The 17,264-nt window shown below is 34.8% G+C and overlaps 3 protein-coding genes across 3 annotated transcripts; 1 reads left to right on the forward strand and 2 right to left on the reverse strand.

Annotated features, from left to right (window-relative positions):
- Positions 1 to 310: 310 nt before the first annotated feature.
- LOC111886983 (peamaclein) lies at positions 311 to 1,129 on the reverse strand. The gene is made up of 2 exons (XM_023883217.3): positions 994 to 1,129; positions 311 to 679 (listed from the first exon to the last, which is right to left on the reverse strand). The coding sequence occupies exons 1-2, from the start codon at positions 1,076 to 1,078 to the stop codon at positions 495 to 497; spliced, it is 270 nt and encodes an 89-aa protein (XP_023738985.1). The 5' UTR covers positions 1,079 to 1,129; the 3' UTR covers positions 311 to 494.
- Positions 1,130 to 7,053: 5,924 nt separating this feature from the next.
- On the forward strand, positions 7,054 to 10,087 carry LOC111886991 (pyrroline-5-carboxylate reductase). The gene is made up of 7 exons (XM_023883226.3): positions 7,054 to 7,435; positions 7,849 to 7,897; positions 8,024 to 8,115; positions 8,216 to 8,288; positions 8,556 to 8,676; positions 8,803 to 8,908; positions 9,092 to 10,087. Exons 1-7 carry the CDS (start codon positions 7,238 to 7,240, stop codon positions 9,278 to 9,280), a joined length of 828 nt encoding a protein of 275 aa, XP_023738994.1. The 5' UTR covers positions 7,054 to 7,237; the 3' UTR covers positions 9,281 to 10,087.
- Positions 9,281 to 13,249, reverse strand: LOC111886990 (uncharacterized). The gene is made up of 5 exons (XM_023883225.3): positions 12,758 to 13,249; positions 12,532 to 12,643; positions 11,868 to 12,416; positions 10,822 to 11,005; positions 9,281 to 10,086 (listed from the first exon to the last, which is right to left on the reverse strand). The coding sequence occupies exons 1-5, from the start codon at positions 12,832 to 12,834 to the stop codon at positions 10,061 to 10,063; spliced, it is 948 nt and encodes a 315-aa protein (XP_023738993.1). The 5' UTR covers positions 12,835 to 13,249; the 3' UTR covers positions 9,281 to 10,060.
- Between the last annotated feature and the right edge of the window lie 4,015 nt (positions 13,250 to 17,264).

The raw sequence follows: 17,264 nt of genomic DNA on the forward strand, positions 1-17,264 counted from the left end.
AGGTAAAACCGAACATTTTTTGGAAAATGTTAGGGTAAAAACGGACATAAAATTCAATTTTGGGCAAAACGGACAAAACCCTGAAAACTTGGTTTTTATGACATTAACCCATCTCTTTATTAATAATTTATTGAAAATAACTGATTAATAATTATGAATTTTTACTATAAAAATTTAATTATTTTTGTAATCATGATTTTCATAGGCTATAACCTAATTATTAGATAAAATTTATGTTAGGTAAGATGTTCTCTCTGCATTGCTTTGTATACGGCACACACACACGCGCAACAACTTGAAGAGTCATGCATATGCAACTCTATCCTTGTAATCGCAATACTTTCAAATAGACAACTTTAGTTTGATTTGGTTTCTATCTTAAACATCTTAATATATAGATTGTAACATATCTAACAACGTTAATCCTAATTAAGTGATAAACTATTATATGAAAAATATCTCATGAAATATTTTTCAATAAAGTACAATGAGATTCAAGGACATTTTGGTTTGCCTTTAGAATTCCTTTTGTCTCTATAACAAGGGCACTCGTCTTTGTGTCCATACGTTCCTGAAGGCACACAATGACAATATTTACAGCATATCCCGCAATACTTTAGGCATCTATTTTTTCGCCCTGCCTTTGAACACCTCACCGCACACTTGGAGTCGCAAAAACCTATTACAAATTACAAAGTAATATAATACTCAAACTCGTTTTAAAACACAAAGTACGAGCATCCCATGCAAATAAAAGATCTAAACCCACAAAATGCAAACATCTCATGCACATAAATGAAAAGAACGAAGAAAATGCACAATATCCATGTGTCATCAAATGAAAAAATAACCCTAAGACTAGAGTATTCACAGATTTGAAATGAATATATAAATCAAATTATATTTTGTATTGCATAATATATAATAGTATTTAATGTACAAGTTGTTATTGGACAGTTGATATTGGGTTTGTAAATTAGTGAATAAACTTACTTGAACCCGCCATAGTTGTATGAATGAGAGAAGAGCTCAAGAGTACAAGTGCCACAAGCACGAAAGTTGCAACAATTGGCTTCATCTTTTTTCCTTTGTGAATTGTGTATGAACTCACAAATTGTATGTGAGAGAAATTTGGTGCGAGAATGGGGCACTATTTATAGGGGAAGAGGTTGGTAAAACAATTTAAACTTGTTTGCTTAAATTGTCCTTGTATGTAGTTTATTTGATATGTATCACTTATAAAATATTATTTCTTACATAAAGCATGATCACAATGTTTTTTTCTTTTACGTTTCACCTGCGATTAGACTGTGATCAAGACTCACTCATTGGATAGAACTCGCATCTTTTTTTTTTCCGCGGAAGAAGCTGGAACAAGTTGGAATCACAACCCAAAAGGCAAAACCTCATAATAATAATAATAATAAATTATTATTATTATTAGTAGTAACTATCATTTCATATTGAAAAGTGGAACAAATTAAGTATATATGTATTAGTATTTTACATTTTTTATGTTGTTGAACGACCTGTTGTGTATATATATGTATGTATGTTAAAAAAGTTATGTATAAAAAATAAATAAAAATATATAAATATTACTTGACATGTCTCGTTAATTATTACTCTCTTTTAAAAAATATTATAGAAGATCTACATAAAGTCTGATAACTCAAGGACAATTTGTTTATTTTAGTAATATGTCGATCATAAAATCATGTCTCTACTAAACGTTAAACAAGAAATCAGTTTTGTCCTCTAAGATGTTTTCTCATGTAATAACGCAATTTACAAAAGAAAAAAAAAACACTTTAACAATTAACTTGGTTTTTTGCTATACCATCATCAAGAAAATAAGCGGTCCGGTGCATAAAGGCTAAAGCATCCTCGTGCAACAAGGATCTCGATATTGTTCAATTGTGATTTAACTACAATTTATGACCAAATAACATATGAAACGATATTCTATGTGGAGATAAATGCAATTTATGAAACGAAATTCTACGATGATAATTAGAATTTATGAAAGGACAGGATAAAGAGTAGAGGGATAATTATTATGTAATTAAGTTTTATTGTTTTAATATAACACAGGGATGATTCTCGAAGGGATCCTATCTTTAGTGGACTCTGGATGCTCTAGACTTTGTGCATTACAAACTTGTATTTATTTTGAAGAATTGTTGGTAAGTTTCAACAGACCAATCATGTGACTTATCGTGGCTTGTTCCACCATCCTTCGCTATGCTTTTACCTTTTATTTTTCTACTTTCCATTTCGCATCCATGATATCATATGAATATATCATAGTCATAAAATTGAGTTTCTTACTTGACGAATGATTGGATCAAGTTAAAATTGATTATTGTATTGCATTTTATAAAAGTAAGAGTAAATTAGTGAAATGGCCTTTGTGATAAACTGAAAATAGTAACTTTATTCCAAGTTTTTTTTTTTTTTTTAAATTTTCTTCTTTTAACCATTAAATTTCTAATCGTATTAAATAGGGTATTGAAGTCACAATTTTGTACACATTTAGCTCATGTTACCCCAGCTCCCAGTTAGCCGATTTTCTTGCTGACGTCAAGCCAATGTGAGCAAGAACGACGTCGTCTTCTGTTTGGAAGTTTCTTAAAACTTAAAAGAGTCATTTGGCTATGTTTCTTCTCATTCAAATTGATTATCTATATCACCAACAAAGAAACAATGTCGATGAGATACACACATAACTTCACAAATCAGTTTTGTGCAAGAAATGTAGGGTGCGATTGTGGTTATGTAGTCAAATCGACGACCTCCTAGACAAATTGGAACCCTTGTAGGAGGTTCATGACCCACCTTAACTCATCAATAAGTGAATCTCCCCTAAATCAATGTGGTTTTTTCTTCAATGCTTCTTTAATGGAATTTATTCTTTTTCATGTTATGATTAAAAATAGATTATTGTGAGTAAGTGGTATAAAATTTGTTTTAAAAACTTGCATAGGATACTATATACTATAGGATTGTTATTATGATACAAAATTTGTGTAGGAGAATATGGAAACATGTTTTCTAGAGGGAAGCATGTTTTCTAGAGGGAACGTGGTGAAGTAAACTAGAGTTGAATCAAAGCAAGTTGTTGAATGTAGTTTTTGTAGTGGTCATTATGTTCTTGAATTGTTGTCTATGTTTATAAGTGTTATGTCTATATTTGTAATGATTGTTAATTAGGGGTTGAAGGGGAAAATGATAAAAATGTTAAAAATTAAATTAAATTTGTTAATTTACATTAAATTAATCGCTAGGCTTACAAATTAGACAATTCGAAAATAAAAACCCTATAAAAGAAAATTTTCAAACATGAATAAAAGAATATAAAATTTTAAAGACGCTCATGATTGGTTTTATCTATTGGAATTTAAATAATATAGACATATCACGTTGTTTGTCGTGGAGTGCTTTAGAAATCTTGTGGCGTTTTCTACCCCATCATTTTTCAAACACCTATTTTTCAAGTGTTGTGAGTCAATTAATTTGACGATTCAAAAACTCAAATATTGAGCGTTCCATGGAAAAAACTCTAAATGTATAACCAAAATTTTTTTCTTGAATTCTAAAGAAAGTGAAAGGAAAAAGGGGACTTAAACTAAAACAAAGAAGGAATCCAAATAACTTGAAGTCTTTCAAAATCCAAATTAATCATACCAACATTTACTTCTTTTTGATATATTTCATCATTCAACTCTCTTTTTTAGAGATTGTACGGCTAGCATCTATCTTTTTCTTCACTTGCAAAATATTGGCTCAATGCATATGTAATAAATACACCTATACACATTTTCCCATCTTATTTTCTATATCTCTTCTAGCAATATTTTTTTATTGAACATGTACGTCTATATAAACATTTTTTCTATTTTCATGCATTCCTGATAACAATAACGAAAAATTAAGATAACAAAATATGGATAACAAAAACATGTAAATAATGTTTTTATATAGACAAAATATTTCAATTAACCAATTATTTTAAATATGATAAGTTGAAAAGTCTTTAAAGTTCAAATAAATACGATTTAAACTAGTTTTTTTTAATTACATAAATATAATTTAATACTAGGGTAAATTACACCAATCGTCCCTCGTGCATATGCCAGAAAACGTGTTTTATCCTTATTTTCAAAAATTAACTCGGACCGTCCCTTGTTTGTTTAAAAGTTGCACGGTTCATCCCTCATTAATTTAAATTTTCACGTTTCATCCTTGCGAGACTTGAAAAGACTATATTGCCCTTATTTATTTTCTTTTTCATTATTTTTTTATTATTAATTAAAATATATAGAAAATGAAGTGGGCCTCACACTTACCCACCCCCATCCTCATTTAGCTAGATACCCTAAATCCTTTTTCCCGTTTCTCTATCTTCATCTGAAAACCTCCCCTTCTTGTGAAATCAAAATCTGGCCACCAGAGGAAGTCAAAATCCAGTCGCCGGAGGTACTCATCGTCCCCTTCAAAACACCGACATCGTCCCCTTCACACCATCGATTTCATCCCCTGAAAGTAATGTCGTGATATCCTCCAGGCCACCGTTGCATCCTCACCTGTATGTTGTTACTGTGGAGTTAGACGGACCACAAATCTCCATTATGTCTCTCATCCTCCTTTTCTGATCTAAACATCGATGAGGTTAAATATAGAAATGGGTTAGTTTATTGAAATGGGATGATGACGATGCAGTGGATGTGGAGGGACAGAGATGAAGAAGTTGAAGGTATAGAGGATGGTGACGTGTAGGTAGGAGGCAGATGAAGGATAGAGAGAAAGAAGTCATCTGGTGATTATTTGGGAATGGATTTGGTGGATTTTGTTTATCAAATTGCATTGATTTTTAAGACTCCATATAAGATCTGATGATTGTTTGCAATAATTCATCGGTTTTCAGTCTCATCTTACACGTGATTAAGTATATGATGTGTGCATTTTTTAGCTAGAATTGGGGGAGGAAGATTGGACTTCAAAAGAATGCGACAAAGAACCACCATTCGTAGTTGTCAGCACTTGCAGTGGGTGGCGATCGAAAAATAGAGAAAGAGAAAGGTTGGTCTCGCCAGAGTTAGGTGGTTGTCGGTTGTAAGTGTGAATGGGAGAGAGGGAGAAGGAAACCGGGGATAGGGGAAGGGATGGGGTGGGATATTAACTTTTTCCTTTTTTTAAAATCTAAACACTGATAAATAATTAACAGAAAAATGAAAAAGAAATTATTAAGGGTAAATAGTCATTTTATGTCAATCGGGACTAACCGTGCAAAAAAAAAAAACAAATTCAGGACAGTCCGAGTTAATTTTTGAAAATAGGAACTAAACACGCTTTTTGGCGTATGTACGAGGGACGAATGGTGTAATTTACCCTTAATACTAGTTAATTTTGAATTACATTAATTTGGATTACACTCTATATAGACAAAAAACTGTACAAATGGTCCCTGTGGTATGTTGAAATTTGCCACTTTGGTCCAAAAAAGTTTGGACTAGCACCACAGGTCCAAAGTTTTCATTTTGTTGCAAGTTTGGTCTAATTTACTTTAAACAGTTTTACAATGACGATTTTGCCCTTAATTTTGTTTTTTTTAGTTTTTTTTATTTATCTAAATAATTTTTCGATTAAAAGAAAAGTAAAAAAGAAATTTCTCTCTTTCTCTTTCTTTCCCTCTCTCTCATCTTTTCCGTTTAAACCCTAGAAAATTCTCCCATTTGCAAATTAATTTAGCCATGGAGTAAACAGACCTGTAAAAAATTAATTTGCCAAATATAAAACAAACATACAAAGTGCAATCGTTGAGATTAAAGAGAGATATGTACGAAGGTAGATTAACAGGGATGCCTCTCTTTCCCAGTGCTATGGTAAACCCTGGAATCATAAATCCACTCACCCATGCTACAATAGGTAGGAACGACCTTTGATTTCATGATTTTGTGTTCTTGTTTTGTAAATTGGGTTTTTAATTTTTCATTTTTTATGTTGCTAGATTAAACCTGATCCAACTTTATCATTGGAACCTATGATCAAACCCTCTCTCTTGGTATGCTCCAAAACATCACAAGAATTCTGAGCGTGCAAAATTTCTTATGAAACTTTAAACCAAAGCAATACTTCAAGTTTTGTTCATCAACATCTGCTTCACATCACATTGGAAATCATGAAAAACAATTTTCACATAAATCTTTGATTTCTGGCATGTTTTTGTTATTTGGGCAAAAACCCAGGATGGAAACCTTTTTGGAATGTAGTTTGCAGAGACAATCGTTGTAGAATTGACTTTTTTGGGGTTCTAAGAAGCGATGGACAACAAGAAGGATGGTTTTAGGGCAAATAATCGAGCAGCTTCTTCAGCAAGTTGAATTCGCCGTCATCGCCGCCACCAGCACCGATGCAATCCAGACGAACTTCACGTCACCCAATATCACACTTAGGAACTCCAGTTCCAGCATGCCAATTCCTTCACTACTTCGATTCAGTTATTTTCTGGGAATTAGGTTATCCTCATCGGAAAATAGTTACCTAAACTTTTCAATTTTGGCAACAAATTTTCATTGGATATGCACCACAGAGTAATCAGATTCCTAGAGTACTCAGTTTCCTAGAGTAATCAGATTCCTAAGTGTTTTATTTGGTACAAGCTTTTTGTGAAGAGGAAGTTGTCTGGATTTCAGACACGAATAAGGGTGATCTTTGATCCATCTTCAAAGAAAAAATATACAGAAGTGAAGTGTTCTTATGTACACACACACACACAGAGAGAGAAAGATTTCTTTTTTATTTTTCTTTTAATCGAAAAATTATTTAGATAAATAAAAAATCTAAAAAAACAAAAATTAAGCGCAAAATCGTCATTGTAAAAAAGTTTAAAGTAAGTTGGACCAAACTTGCAACAAAATAAAAACTTTGGACTCGTGGTGCTAGTCTAAACTGTTTTGGACCCAAGTGGTAAGCAAACCTTTGTGCAGTTTTGTCTCTATATAAGATTAATATAGAATATAGATACGGACCCTGAACAACTGAGTTATCCAATGGCCCGGCCCATAAGAAGTCGATTCTCCTGAAGACTGGAAAGGATTGGTTACTTACTCCTCCAATCAGTTGCGGGGCTACTGAAGTATTCGGTAAAACTGTATTTTCGCATCATCAAGCCACTGATCCGACTCTTTCAATCTTGTCATCGCTGCTTTGGTAGAAGCATTTTGATCATTGAACAATGTCTGCGGTTTCTCCTATTCCGAGTGAGACGTACAAGCTAGGGTTCATCGGAGCTGGTAAGATGGCGGAGAGTATAGCCAGAGGCGTTGTCAAATCCGGTGTTCTCCCCGCTTCACGTATTAAGACAGCTCACAAAGGCTCTCGCCGCGCCGCTTTCGAGTCCTTCGGTGTCGGTGTTGCTGAACACAACAACCAGGTATAATAATACTGTTTGTTTCCATTCGTAGCAGTGATATGTTACTGTGTTCTTGTACAACGCCCAACAACCTCAGGAAATGAATTTGCATACTGATGTGATTATTAATGGGGTTTTCTTCCGATTGTCGGGATTTTAGCAACAAACATTAATTTCAACCATTTCGCTGTCGACGAAATCATCGATCTTTCCTAGTTTAGAATTTCGATACATATTTGCAAAGTGTATTTGCATCTGGATGTATGAAATTGCAAACATCTCGTTTGTTTAAGCTTAGTATTAGTAATTGAGTGAATGAGTTTTCTAACAATTGTTAGTGAAGTACATTAGAAAGAGCTGTTTATTGCATTTAACCCTTTTACTTATCCCACTGTAATCTTTTTTTGTTTTTAACTGACATCTTTCGTGTTCAGGTTGTTGAAAACAGTGATGTGGTGATTTTCTCTGTGAAGCCACAAGTTGGTATTTTTCATGCTGCCTATACCTCTAATGTCATTTTTGCAATATTAGAGTGCACAAAGTTTTTTTTATTTTTTTCTTTGTTTGAAATATAAAATCTGATTACTATTTTTCTACTTGTGGCTGCAGTTAAAGATGCTGTGTTGCAACTGAGGCCTCTCCTATCTGAGAAAAAGCTTCTGGTGTCAGTAGTTGCTGGTGTCAAATTAAAAGATCTTCAGGTTTCATGAAAACAAAATTTTAATAATGTTGTATATTTGATGTTTTATGGAAATATTTAGAAGGTGATAATTTTATAATAATTGGTTTTGTTTGATCCAGGAATGGGCTGGTCATGATCGATTTATTAGGGTTATGCCAAATACCCCTGCTGCTGTAGGTGAAGGAGCATCTGGTATATTTTTCTTCTTCTTTTTTTTTTTATTTATTTATAATAATTGGTTTTTTGGGCTTGATTGCTAGAAAGAAAGATATATAAGGACTTAATCGAATATGAGGTCAAAATGTAGGGACTTTTCTGAAAATTTCCCACAAAAAATAACAAAAGCAGCATGCTATAAAGCCTATACTAAACAAATCAATGGAACTACTACTTTTAAATATGTAAGATAATGCAAGAAAAAAAAAAAAAGGAATATTTGTAAAAATAGTTTGTATGCAGTTATGAGCATGGGAGCAGGAGCAACACAAGAAGATGGTGAAATAATTGCAAAGTTATTTGGAGCGGTTGGTAAGATATGGAAAGCCGATGAGAAACTCTTTGATGCAGTCACAGGCTTGAGGTAACTATATGTCTCTTTCAATATAATACCAAATACCAATGTAACTTTTTATTTATTTATTTATTTTGAAATGAAAGTAATTATTGATAAAGAAATTAAGTTGTTTTTTTTTTTTTTAAATTTCAGTGGGAGTGGGCCAGCTTATATATTTCTGGTCATAGAAGCTTTAGCGGATGGTGCTGTTGCTGCAGGTCTACCACGGGAACTTGCTCTTAATTTGGCCTCTCAAACTGTAAGTAGTCTTTTTTACCATAACATATAATTTATATTTAGAAAGAATTACCTAAAATATCATTTAACTTGATTTACATTTCAATTTAAAAAGCCAAACAAAAAATAAGAGATGGATTTGAAACAGATTATAATTCCTATAAACGGAGGGCATTTATGTCTTTTCATATATATTTTTTTTAAGGTTTTGGGGGCAGCGAGTATGGCTAGGGAGACTGGGAGGCATCCAGGACAGCTGAAAGACGATGTGACATCGCCAGGTGGCACGACAATTGCTGGGATTCATGAGCTGGAGAAGTCAGGATTCCGTGGGATTTTAATGAATGCGGTTGTTGCTGCTGCAAAACGTAGCCGTGAGCTTTCACAAAATTAGTTTTTTATTTTTTATTTTTTATTTTTATTTCATGGTAGAAACATATTATGCATAATTAATGAATTAAAGTACGTTGCTATTTTCGGCTAGTTTTTTTTTTTTTTTTTTGAGAGATTGAATAAAGATTGGCCTTTGGTATTAGTTCATGATGGATGTCCATGCTTTCTGGTAGGGGCAGTTTTGTAAAATTGTTTCGACATCAGTAGATGATTTCCAATGATAGCATTAATGTCTTCTTTATTTTCATATCTGATTGCTTTCTGGTAGGGGCAGTTTTGTAAAGTTGCTTTCTGGTTGGTTTTATCCAAATTTCATTATCAAAAAACCATTCAGGTCCGCTGGATTTTAAAACCATTATGGGTATTAACCAACGGAAAGTAAGAAAAACATGCACAAGTACAACAATGATAAGAATACACATATCCAATATTCCAAGAAATACATGCCAAAACATTCTACAGACTGTTTCAAAGTGGGATGAATATTTCAACTGCAACTACAACTACAAAAGCATACATGTTGACCCTAAAGATTTACAGTTTATGTTTTACATAAAAGAAACATTGATATATGTACAAAAAATCCATATCTGAAAATAAACTTGCAAAACTCGCCTACAAACATGGTTCTTCTATGACAATTCACAACCATTGCTGATGAAGGTTGAATACAATGTTATAATTGGGTAAAAAAATTATCACTTAAACATGCCCAAATATTCCAAGACACCCTTTTTTTGGTATCCTGTAATCTTCTGCAATTAAGACTAAAGCTCCAGTTTCAGATCACATGCACTGTCACTATTGCTGCAAGAAAAAGATTAAAAACATAAGTTTTCAAAAAAAAAAAAAACAAGAAAACTGTAATTTGAGATTAAAAAAATGGTTTGAAGAGATAAAACATCAACATACTTCGGTTGATTTGTTTATTATAGCATTCTTCTTTCATTTCTTATTACAAAATCGTGCTCTTGAAAAATCTATCTTGTAATATAATCGAAATAAAACATTGAAAATGTTTGTGATTAATAACAAAAAGATAAGAATGTGGTTAAAGAAAACAAGAAAAACGGTAATTTTGTGAATAAAAAACGGGTTAAAGCAATAAATAGCAACATATTGTCGTTGATTTGTTGATAGTAGCATTATATATTCATTTCTTGTTATTAGAATTTACAGTATCATGCTTTAAAAAATCTACCCAATTGTAGCAATATAATCGAAAGACAAAGCAATTTCCACTCCTATATAATTGGCTAGATATTTCTAAGTATAAATGTATAATGATGTCCTACAAAGAAAAATATTTAAAAGTACAATGCTAAAATTGGGTAAAATTTTCCTTAAAAGAAAAAAAAGTTCAATGATGTAATAGACGAGAATAAAAGTAGGGTGCTATAATATACAAATAAATGAAAGCCAATTGTTGTTTCCTTATTTAGCACTTAAAAAGATTCATCGAGTAGAATGTGGTAATAGAAAGAATGAAAGTAGGAAGATTAAAATTAAATATATTTTTGGAATATGAAAAAGCAAACTCACCAAAAATGAAAATGAGGACAAGTATCCAAAATATGATTTGGGTAGGGCGACTATATTGCACATAATATTGTGATCTTTGAAGTTGTCTTTGAATACCACCATACCACCCGTAAAGTTGCTTTTGATAACAATCATCACCATTCTCAAGGCAACTCTTACTCCTTTCATAACATGCATTAATACCCTTTTCATGCATAAAAAAATAACAAACAAAATATTACATAACATATTATAAGATAATCAAAATTTTCATTCTCTACCCATACAGGACGAGTTATTATTAAAGCATCCACAATAGTAAAGCTTATTTATTGGATGATATGCTACCAATTTCAAATTATATCATTTTTGATGTTATATGTAAATCAAAAAAATCAAAATTAAATATAAATAACTATATAGTATATAAAATTTAGCTTTGTGAAGTAGTAGTATTGGTAGTTTCATTTTTATTTATAGCATAAAATAATACAATCACAATAAATGTTTCTAAGCTCATTTATATTTAATTATTATGAACTTTCTAACTATTTATATATTTCTAAGGGGGTTATATTTCCATGTATGTTTTTTATTCATCCACTTAAAAAAGACGTTTTGACTTTTATACCCTTATCGTGATTCTCTCGTTTCAACTAAAATGAGGGATGCCATTAAAAAAAAAAACTAAAATGAGGGTTATAAAAGTCAAATCATCTTCTTTCAAAGCGAATGAATAAAAAACGCGGGTGGATATATCACAATCCCATTTCTAAATGTTACCAAATTTCTAACGTTTTCTTATTTACATTTTTATAAAATTCTAAGAAATAACATTTTACGAGTTTTAGAATATCTTATATATCCATTTTACATTATACTAAACAAAATAACTTTTATTTGTAACTAATAAACTAAGAGAATAAAAGATTATCAAAAAAATATAAAACAGCTTACAGCTACTTGGTCAAACTTGTAAATTTACAAGGTAATCTGAAAAAAAAAAAAAAAAAAAGCTTCTACTATTGTGGATGTTCTTAATCATGTAAAGTTAAATAAAAACTCACTTTGCTCAAAGGTTGAATCTCAGGCAATTTAACATCTGCTTCATGTCGATTATCAATAAGCTTCAGTTTCCTATAACCATTTTTTGACCACTGTAATTTTGCTGCAGAATCCATGGCATTTAAAAACCCTGAAAAACTCGGTATCTTTCTTGGAGGCTCTTCTGGTTTTCCACCATCATCATCCACCACAATATTCCAGGCACCACCAATGTCAGCACCAGCACTTGCTGTTCTTCTATGCCCTGAAACTTTCTTCTCATTTTTCTCATTAAGGCATTGTACTTTTGAAGGAAGCTTTTGTTTCTGTTTTTGGTCAACGTTTGACTTTGACCCTGAAAGGAATGATGCTAGTTCTTCGGTTTCTCCTTCATTAAGGCGTATCCATGGACGAGGTGGTTTTCCTGTGGGAATAGCTGATTCATCTAATGCTTTTGAAGCTTTTGAAATTTGACAATCGATTGCTTTGATAAATTCACGGTGTCTGGTTTTAGCATCTTCTGTAGAAGATTTGATGTAACTCTGTTCAACTGCCTTTTCAAACTCTTCTAACTGTATAAAATTGATTATCAATAGGGTAAAAATGGAGAAAATAGCGATGTAGTTTTGTTAAGTTGTAAGCAAATAAGAAGCTATTAATTATCTATATAAATGGCGTGAAGATCACCTGCCATTTAGCAGTGCCATGGGCAGTGCGTAAATCCCTTCGAAGTTCTTCTGTTTTCCAAGCAGAAGGTTCTTTCAAAGCGTGAATCAGTGTTCTGTATGTTGATTCCATTCTTCATCCATGAAAGAATTAACAGTAAATAAACGAAGATCTGGTAAAGAAACTACAAGTACAAAACTACTAAAACGATATAAACCCTAATCGACAAAACACAAGCATCAGATACCTGTCAGCAGATTCCTGAACTTCTTCAGCAGCAGAAAAGAACGGATCTTTCTCCCACCGTTCGAAATGCGACGACATAGCTCTCCACGGTCTCTTTGACAAAAACGAATGTACCGATTTGGGAGCAAAGATTTATGTTCAAATGTAACAAAGAATAATGGAATGAAAAGCCCAGAAATCAAAGAGCGATTAAACCCTAACTCGTAAACAATCCCTTCCGAAATCAAAATCAATGACGATGGAATTTTCCAATAGATCACTACACAAAATCTCGATACCCGTTTTCGATTGAAATAAGTTGGTTGGTTAATTTTTCAGGTGGAAAGAGATTAAGATTTGGGAAAAAGAGAGCTTTTATTTATGGTATCGTGGCGCTGTCGAGAGCCAACCGCTTTGGGGGAAGGTTACAGCGTCGTTGTCTTTTATGTTAGGTGCCCGGTCAAAACCGAGTGTGTAGAAACCAGAAATAATGCATTTGGTCAAAATTGCGGACTCGAAAAGAAGTAATCTAATCAGAAGTACATTGAAAACAAAATTCTAATATAATACAATCGGTATTCGTAGATGATAATCTATTTTAGTTCTTACTGCGACCTCTTTTAGTTCTTGGTGCGACCTATGCTGCCAAGTGCTTGAATGGTTTGAAAGTAAATATGCAACATCAGAAATCGTGTGGGGAGCTAGAGCTATTTGAGGTGGCCATGGGAAATTCGGACGTCTGATGATGTATTTTTAATAACTAAGTTGTCGAAGACACCAAAAACGGCACAAGATATCATTTGAGTGGTAGTCGATGAACTGAACAAGAATCAACACATTTTAGTGGTACGTGACATTTGGGATATACAAATTCTTTTTGAAGTTTGTGTGGATAAGATTTTGCTCGGTCTTCGACGACCACTGAAATCATCCACGGACGGTGAGAGTGCCGCTAAAATGTGTGTTGTAGAGACATAATGTTGACTACCTTAAGGAATTTCTCTATAGCCCAAATCAATTGTCCACACAAACTTGAGGACATAACGTGTGAATGATATTTGGACTATAGAGACATAACGTGGACGACCTCTTGTAAGCTATGACCAACTGGTTCAAGTCACGATTTTGGAAGAATTTGCAAGAAGAAACGAGTACGAAGTTATGTTTGAGTACTAACTATCATCCACAAATGAACGAACAAAGTGAGGACAATTCAAACCTCAAAGGATATGACACGTACATGTGTTTTAGATTTTGCAAGCAATTGTGATAAACATCTTCTTATGGTAGAGTATATATATATATATATATATATATATATATATATATATATATATATATATATATATATATATATATATATATATATATATATATATATAACAATACTTATCACTATGACATTAAAATGGTGTCGTTTGAGGAATTGTATAGAAATAAATGTTGAAATGTCATCTTATTGGCTAGCGGGTTTAATATTAGTCCATATAATTATTGATGTAACGACCTAAACTTTTCCATTTCGTCATCAATATTAGTTTTTCGTTATGTTATTGTTGAGTTATTTTTGTCATGGTTAAAATTAACTTTGATTGGGTAAAGTGCAAAAAAATAAATAAATAAATAAATAAACAATACTTATACATGGGTCATGGAGTCATTTTTTCACACTTACGGGCCCAAATTGAAAGTTATGAAGTATTTAAGCAACATTAACCTTAGAATCTGGGATTAAACCCTACTTGGTTACCTCCTTTGTACCTTGAAGTGTGTTATTAGATTTCTTTCCTTCCTTGTAACACCGTAAATTTCAAAATAATTTTTCACAATTTATAAAAACATTTCTCATTAACTTTTCATAAAATCATCAAGTTTAAATCCCAATTTACATTGTACAAAATCCCAAGATCACAAGTATAACAAAATCTCATGCGTGTGTACGGATCAAGCCGGCGCCTTCCCACGGTCATCGCTAGTACCTGAAACAACAACACTAACACTGTAAGCACAAAGCTTAGTGAGTTCCCCAAAATACCACACATAAAACACATATTAGTCACTCGAGGCTATAACTCTATGGGTCCGTACACCCAAACTCTATGAACCCTCAGGTTCTAACTCTAGGAACCTTCCGGTTCCAACTCTGTAAACATGCACAGCATAATCACATAGAAATAATGCAGTGCAACATATAGCATACAATACTCTATCACATAACTCTGGTTACCTACTCAAGGTAAAGTATAGTGAGAAGACTCACCTCGCGGATCTCGATGACTCACAAATCCTGAAATCCCTCGTGCCCGATCCTCCAAGCTATAATCCTCCTATAACATCATATGTCTCTAATTAACACTTTTTATCTCTAAGGTTGACTATCCCTAAGAAGTCAACACAGGTCAACTCTGGTCAACGGTCAACGGTCAACTTTGACCGGACTCGGCGAGTGCACGAGGGCAACTCGGCGAGTTTAGACGTTTTCACCAACTCTCTAGGATTCCCTTCTTACACGTCGAGTACTCCCCCTGACTCGACGAGTTCCACCTGGAAGAATCGCGGGGCCACCCCGACTCAACTCGCCGAGTCTCAAGAACAACTCGGCGAGTCCCAGCTCGACTCAGTCCTCTTGACCACCCTTCCCTACTCGCCCTGACTCACTGAGTCAACCCATGACTCGACTGGACCACTCATTGGCCGAATCAAAGCAATCTTCAAGCTACTCGCCGAGTTTGCTCATCGGACTCGGCGAGTCCATGCCATGCAATCACTCAAACTTGCTTCTAAGGTCAGATCTGTTCTATCAATTCATAGATCTGGCCTTCCTAGACTGATTCACCACGTAAAGCCCCAAACTTGGTGTACATACAACCTCTATGTGTCCATATATGAAGAATTATCAACAAATATCACAACTCAAGGTCATAACCTCCATTGTTCTTCATAAAGCTTGATGAATGAGGCTCTCTGGACCTCTATGGATCCAAGTCCAAAGCCTCATCACTAGCAAGGGACTATTTGGCCCTCAAATCAACCCAGCAAAGGCCACAAGAAACCCTAAACCCAAATATACTTCACAAAACAGAAGATGAGCCAAATTCATACCTTTAGATCGATGATCTAAGCTTCAAATCCACAGAATAGCAACCTCCTCTGCTTCCTCTTGGCTAGAACCTCCCTCTTCTTTGCTAAACAACACACAAAGGTCAAGAAATGCTTCCTCTCTCTCTCTCTCAAATCGCTAAAGCACTCTAGGGTTTCTCTCTATGGACTGCTGGGTACAAATGACGGCCATAAGGCCCTTTAAATAGGTCCCAAACCCGAGAAATTAGGGTTTCATTAAACAGCGCGGACTTGCCGAGTCCATATCCTGGACTCGCCGAGTCCAGGCGAATCCCGCGTCCAGAATCGCGTCCCTACTCGGCGAGTCTGAGCTCCAACTCGCCGAGTCCCCTCTCAAAACACCAAAATCATAAACAATAAAGATACCTGGAAATCCGGGTTGTTACAATTCTCCCCCACTAGAACTAGACTTCGCCCTCGAAGTATCGCTCTGAAAATAGCTCCGGATGCTGCTCCCGCATCTCACGCTCCGGCTCCCAGGTCACCTCTGATCCCTTCCGGTGTTGCCATTGAACCAACACCAGAGGTACCTCCTTGTTCCTCAGAACCTTGATCTTCCGACCTCTGATGGCCACTGGCCTCTCGGCAAAATTCAGGCTCGCATCCACCTGAATATCCTCTAATGGAACCACTGCCGACTCATCGGCTACACACTTCCTCAATTGCGACACATGAAAAGTGTCGTGGATCTACCCCAACTCTGCTGGCAACTCCAAACGATAGGCTACCCGGCCTACCCTCGCAATCACACGAAATGGCCCAATATATCGGGGTCCCAACTTGCCCCTCTTCCTGAATCGAATCACTCCTTTCCAAGGAGAGACCCTCAGGAGAACGAAGTCGCCGACCTGAAACTCAAGCTCGGACTGGCGTCGGTCTGCATAACTCTTCTGTCGGCTCTGGGCGGTCAATAACCTCTGTCTGACCTGCTGAATCTGCTCTGTCGTCTGAAGCACGATCTTTATACTGCCCATCACTCTCTGCCCAACCTCTCCCCAACAAATGGGGGTCCGACACCTCCTACTATACAACAACTCAAAGGGTGGCATACCAATGCTCGAATGATGGCTGTTGTTGTAGGAAAACTCTGCCAAGGGTAAATACGCATCCCAGCTACCCCCGAAATCTAACACACATGCTCGAAGCATGTCCTCAAGCGTCTGAATCGTCCGCTCACTCTGGCCGTCTGTCTGGGGATGATATGCGGTACTAAAATGCAATCTAGTACCCAACTCCTCATGAAATTTTTGCCAGAATCTGAAAGTGAAATGCACATCACGGTCCGAAACTATCGAGATCGGCACCCCATGCCGAGATACCACTTCTCTCACATATATCTCCGCCAACTTCTCCGCTAAAGAACTCTCACTGATGGCGAGGAAGTGAGCGCTCTTCGTCAACCTGTCCAC

The sequence above is a fragment of the Lactuca sativa genome, chromosome 4 (assembly GCF_002870075.4).
Source record: "Lactuca sativa cultivar Salinas chromosome 4, Lsat_Salinas_v11, whole genome shotgun sequence".
NCBI classification, from domain to species: domain Eukaryota; kingdom Viridiplantae; phylum Streptophyta; class Magnoliopsida; order Asterales; family Asteraceae; genus Lactuca; species Lactuca sativa.

Coding starts and splice junctions, on each gene's coding strand:
- LOC111886991 (XM_023883226.3), top strand. CDS start 7,238: ATGTCTGCGGTTTCTCCTATTCCGAGTGAGACGTACAAGCTAGGGTTC. Junction 7,436..7,848: donor TTGCTGAACACAACAACCAG/GTATAATAATAC, acceptor TTTCGTGTTCAG/GTTGTTGAAAACAGTGATGT. Junction 8,289..8,555: donor TGTAGGTGAAGGAGCATCTG/GTATATTTTTCT, acceptor GTTTGTATGCAG/TTATGAGCATGGGAGCAGGA.
- LOC111886983 (XM_023883217.3), bottom strand. CDS start 1,078: ATGAAGCCAATTGTTGCAACTTTCGTGCTTGTGGCACTTGTACTCTTG. Junction 680..993: donor TACAACTATGGCGGGTTCAA/GTAAGTTTATTC, acceptor AATTTGTAATAG/GTTTTTGCGACTCCAAGTGT.
- LOC111886990 (XM_023883225.3), bottom strand. CDS start 12,834: ATGTCGTCGCATTTCGAACGGTGGGAGAAAGATCCGTTCTTTTCTGCT. Junction 12,644..12,757: donor GTTCAGGAATCTGCTGACAG/GTATCTGATGCT, acceptor TCATGGATGAAG/AATGGAATCAACATACAGAA. Junction 12,417..12,531: donor ATGGCACTGCTAAATGGCAG/GTGATCTTCACG, acceptor AATTTTATACAG/TTAGAAGAGTTTGAAAAGGC.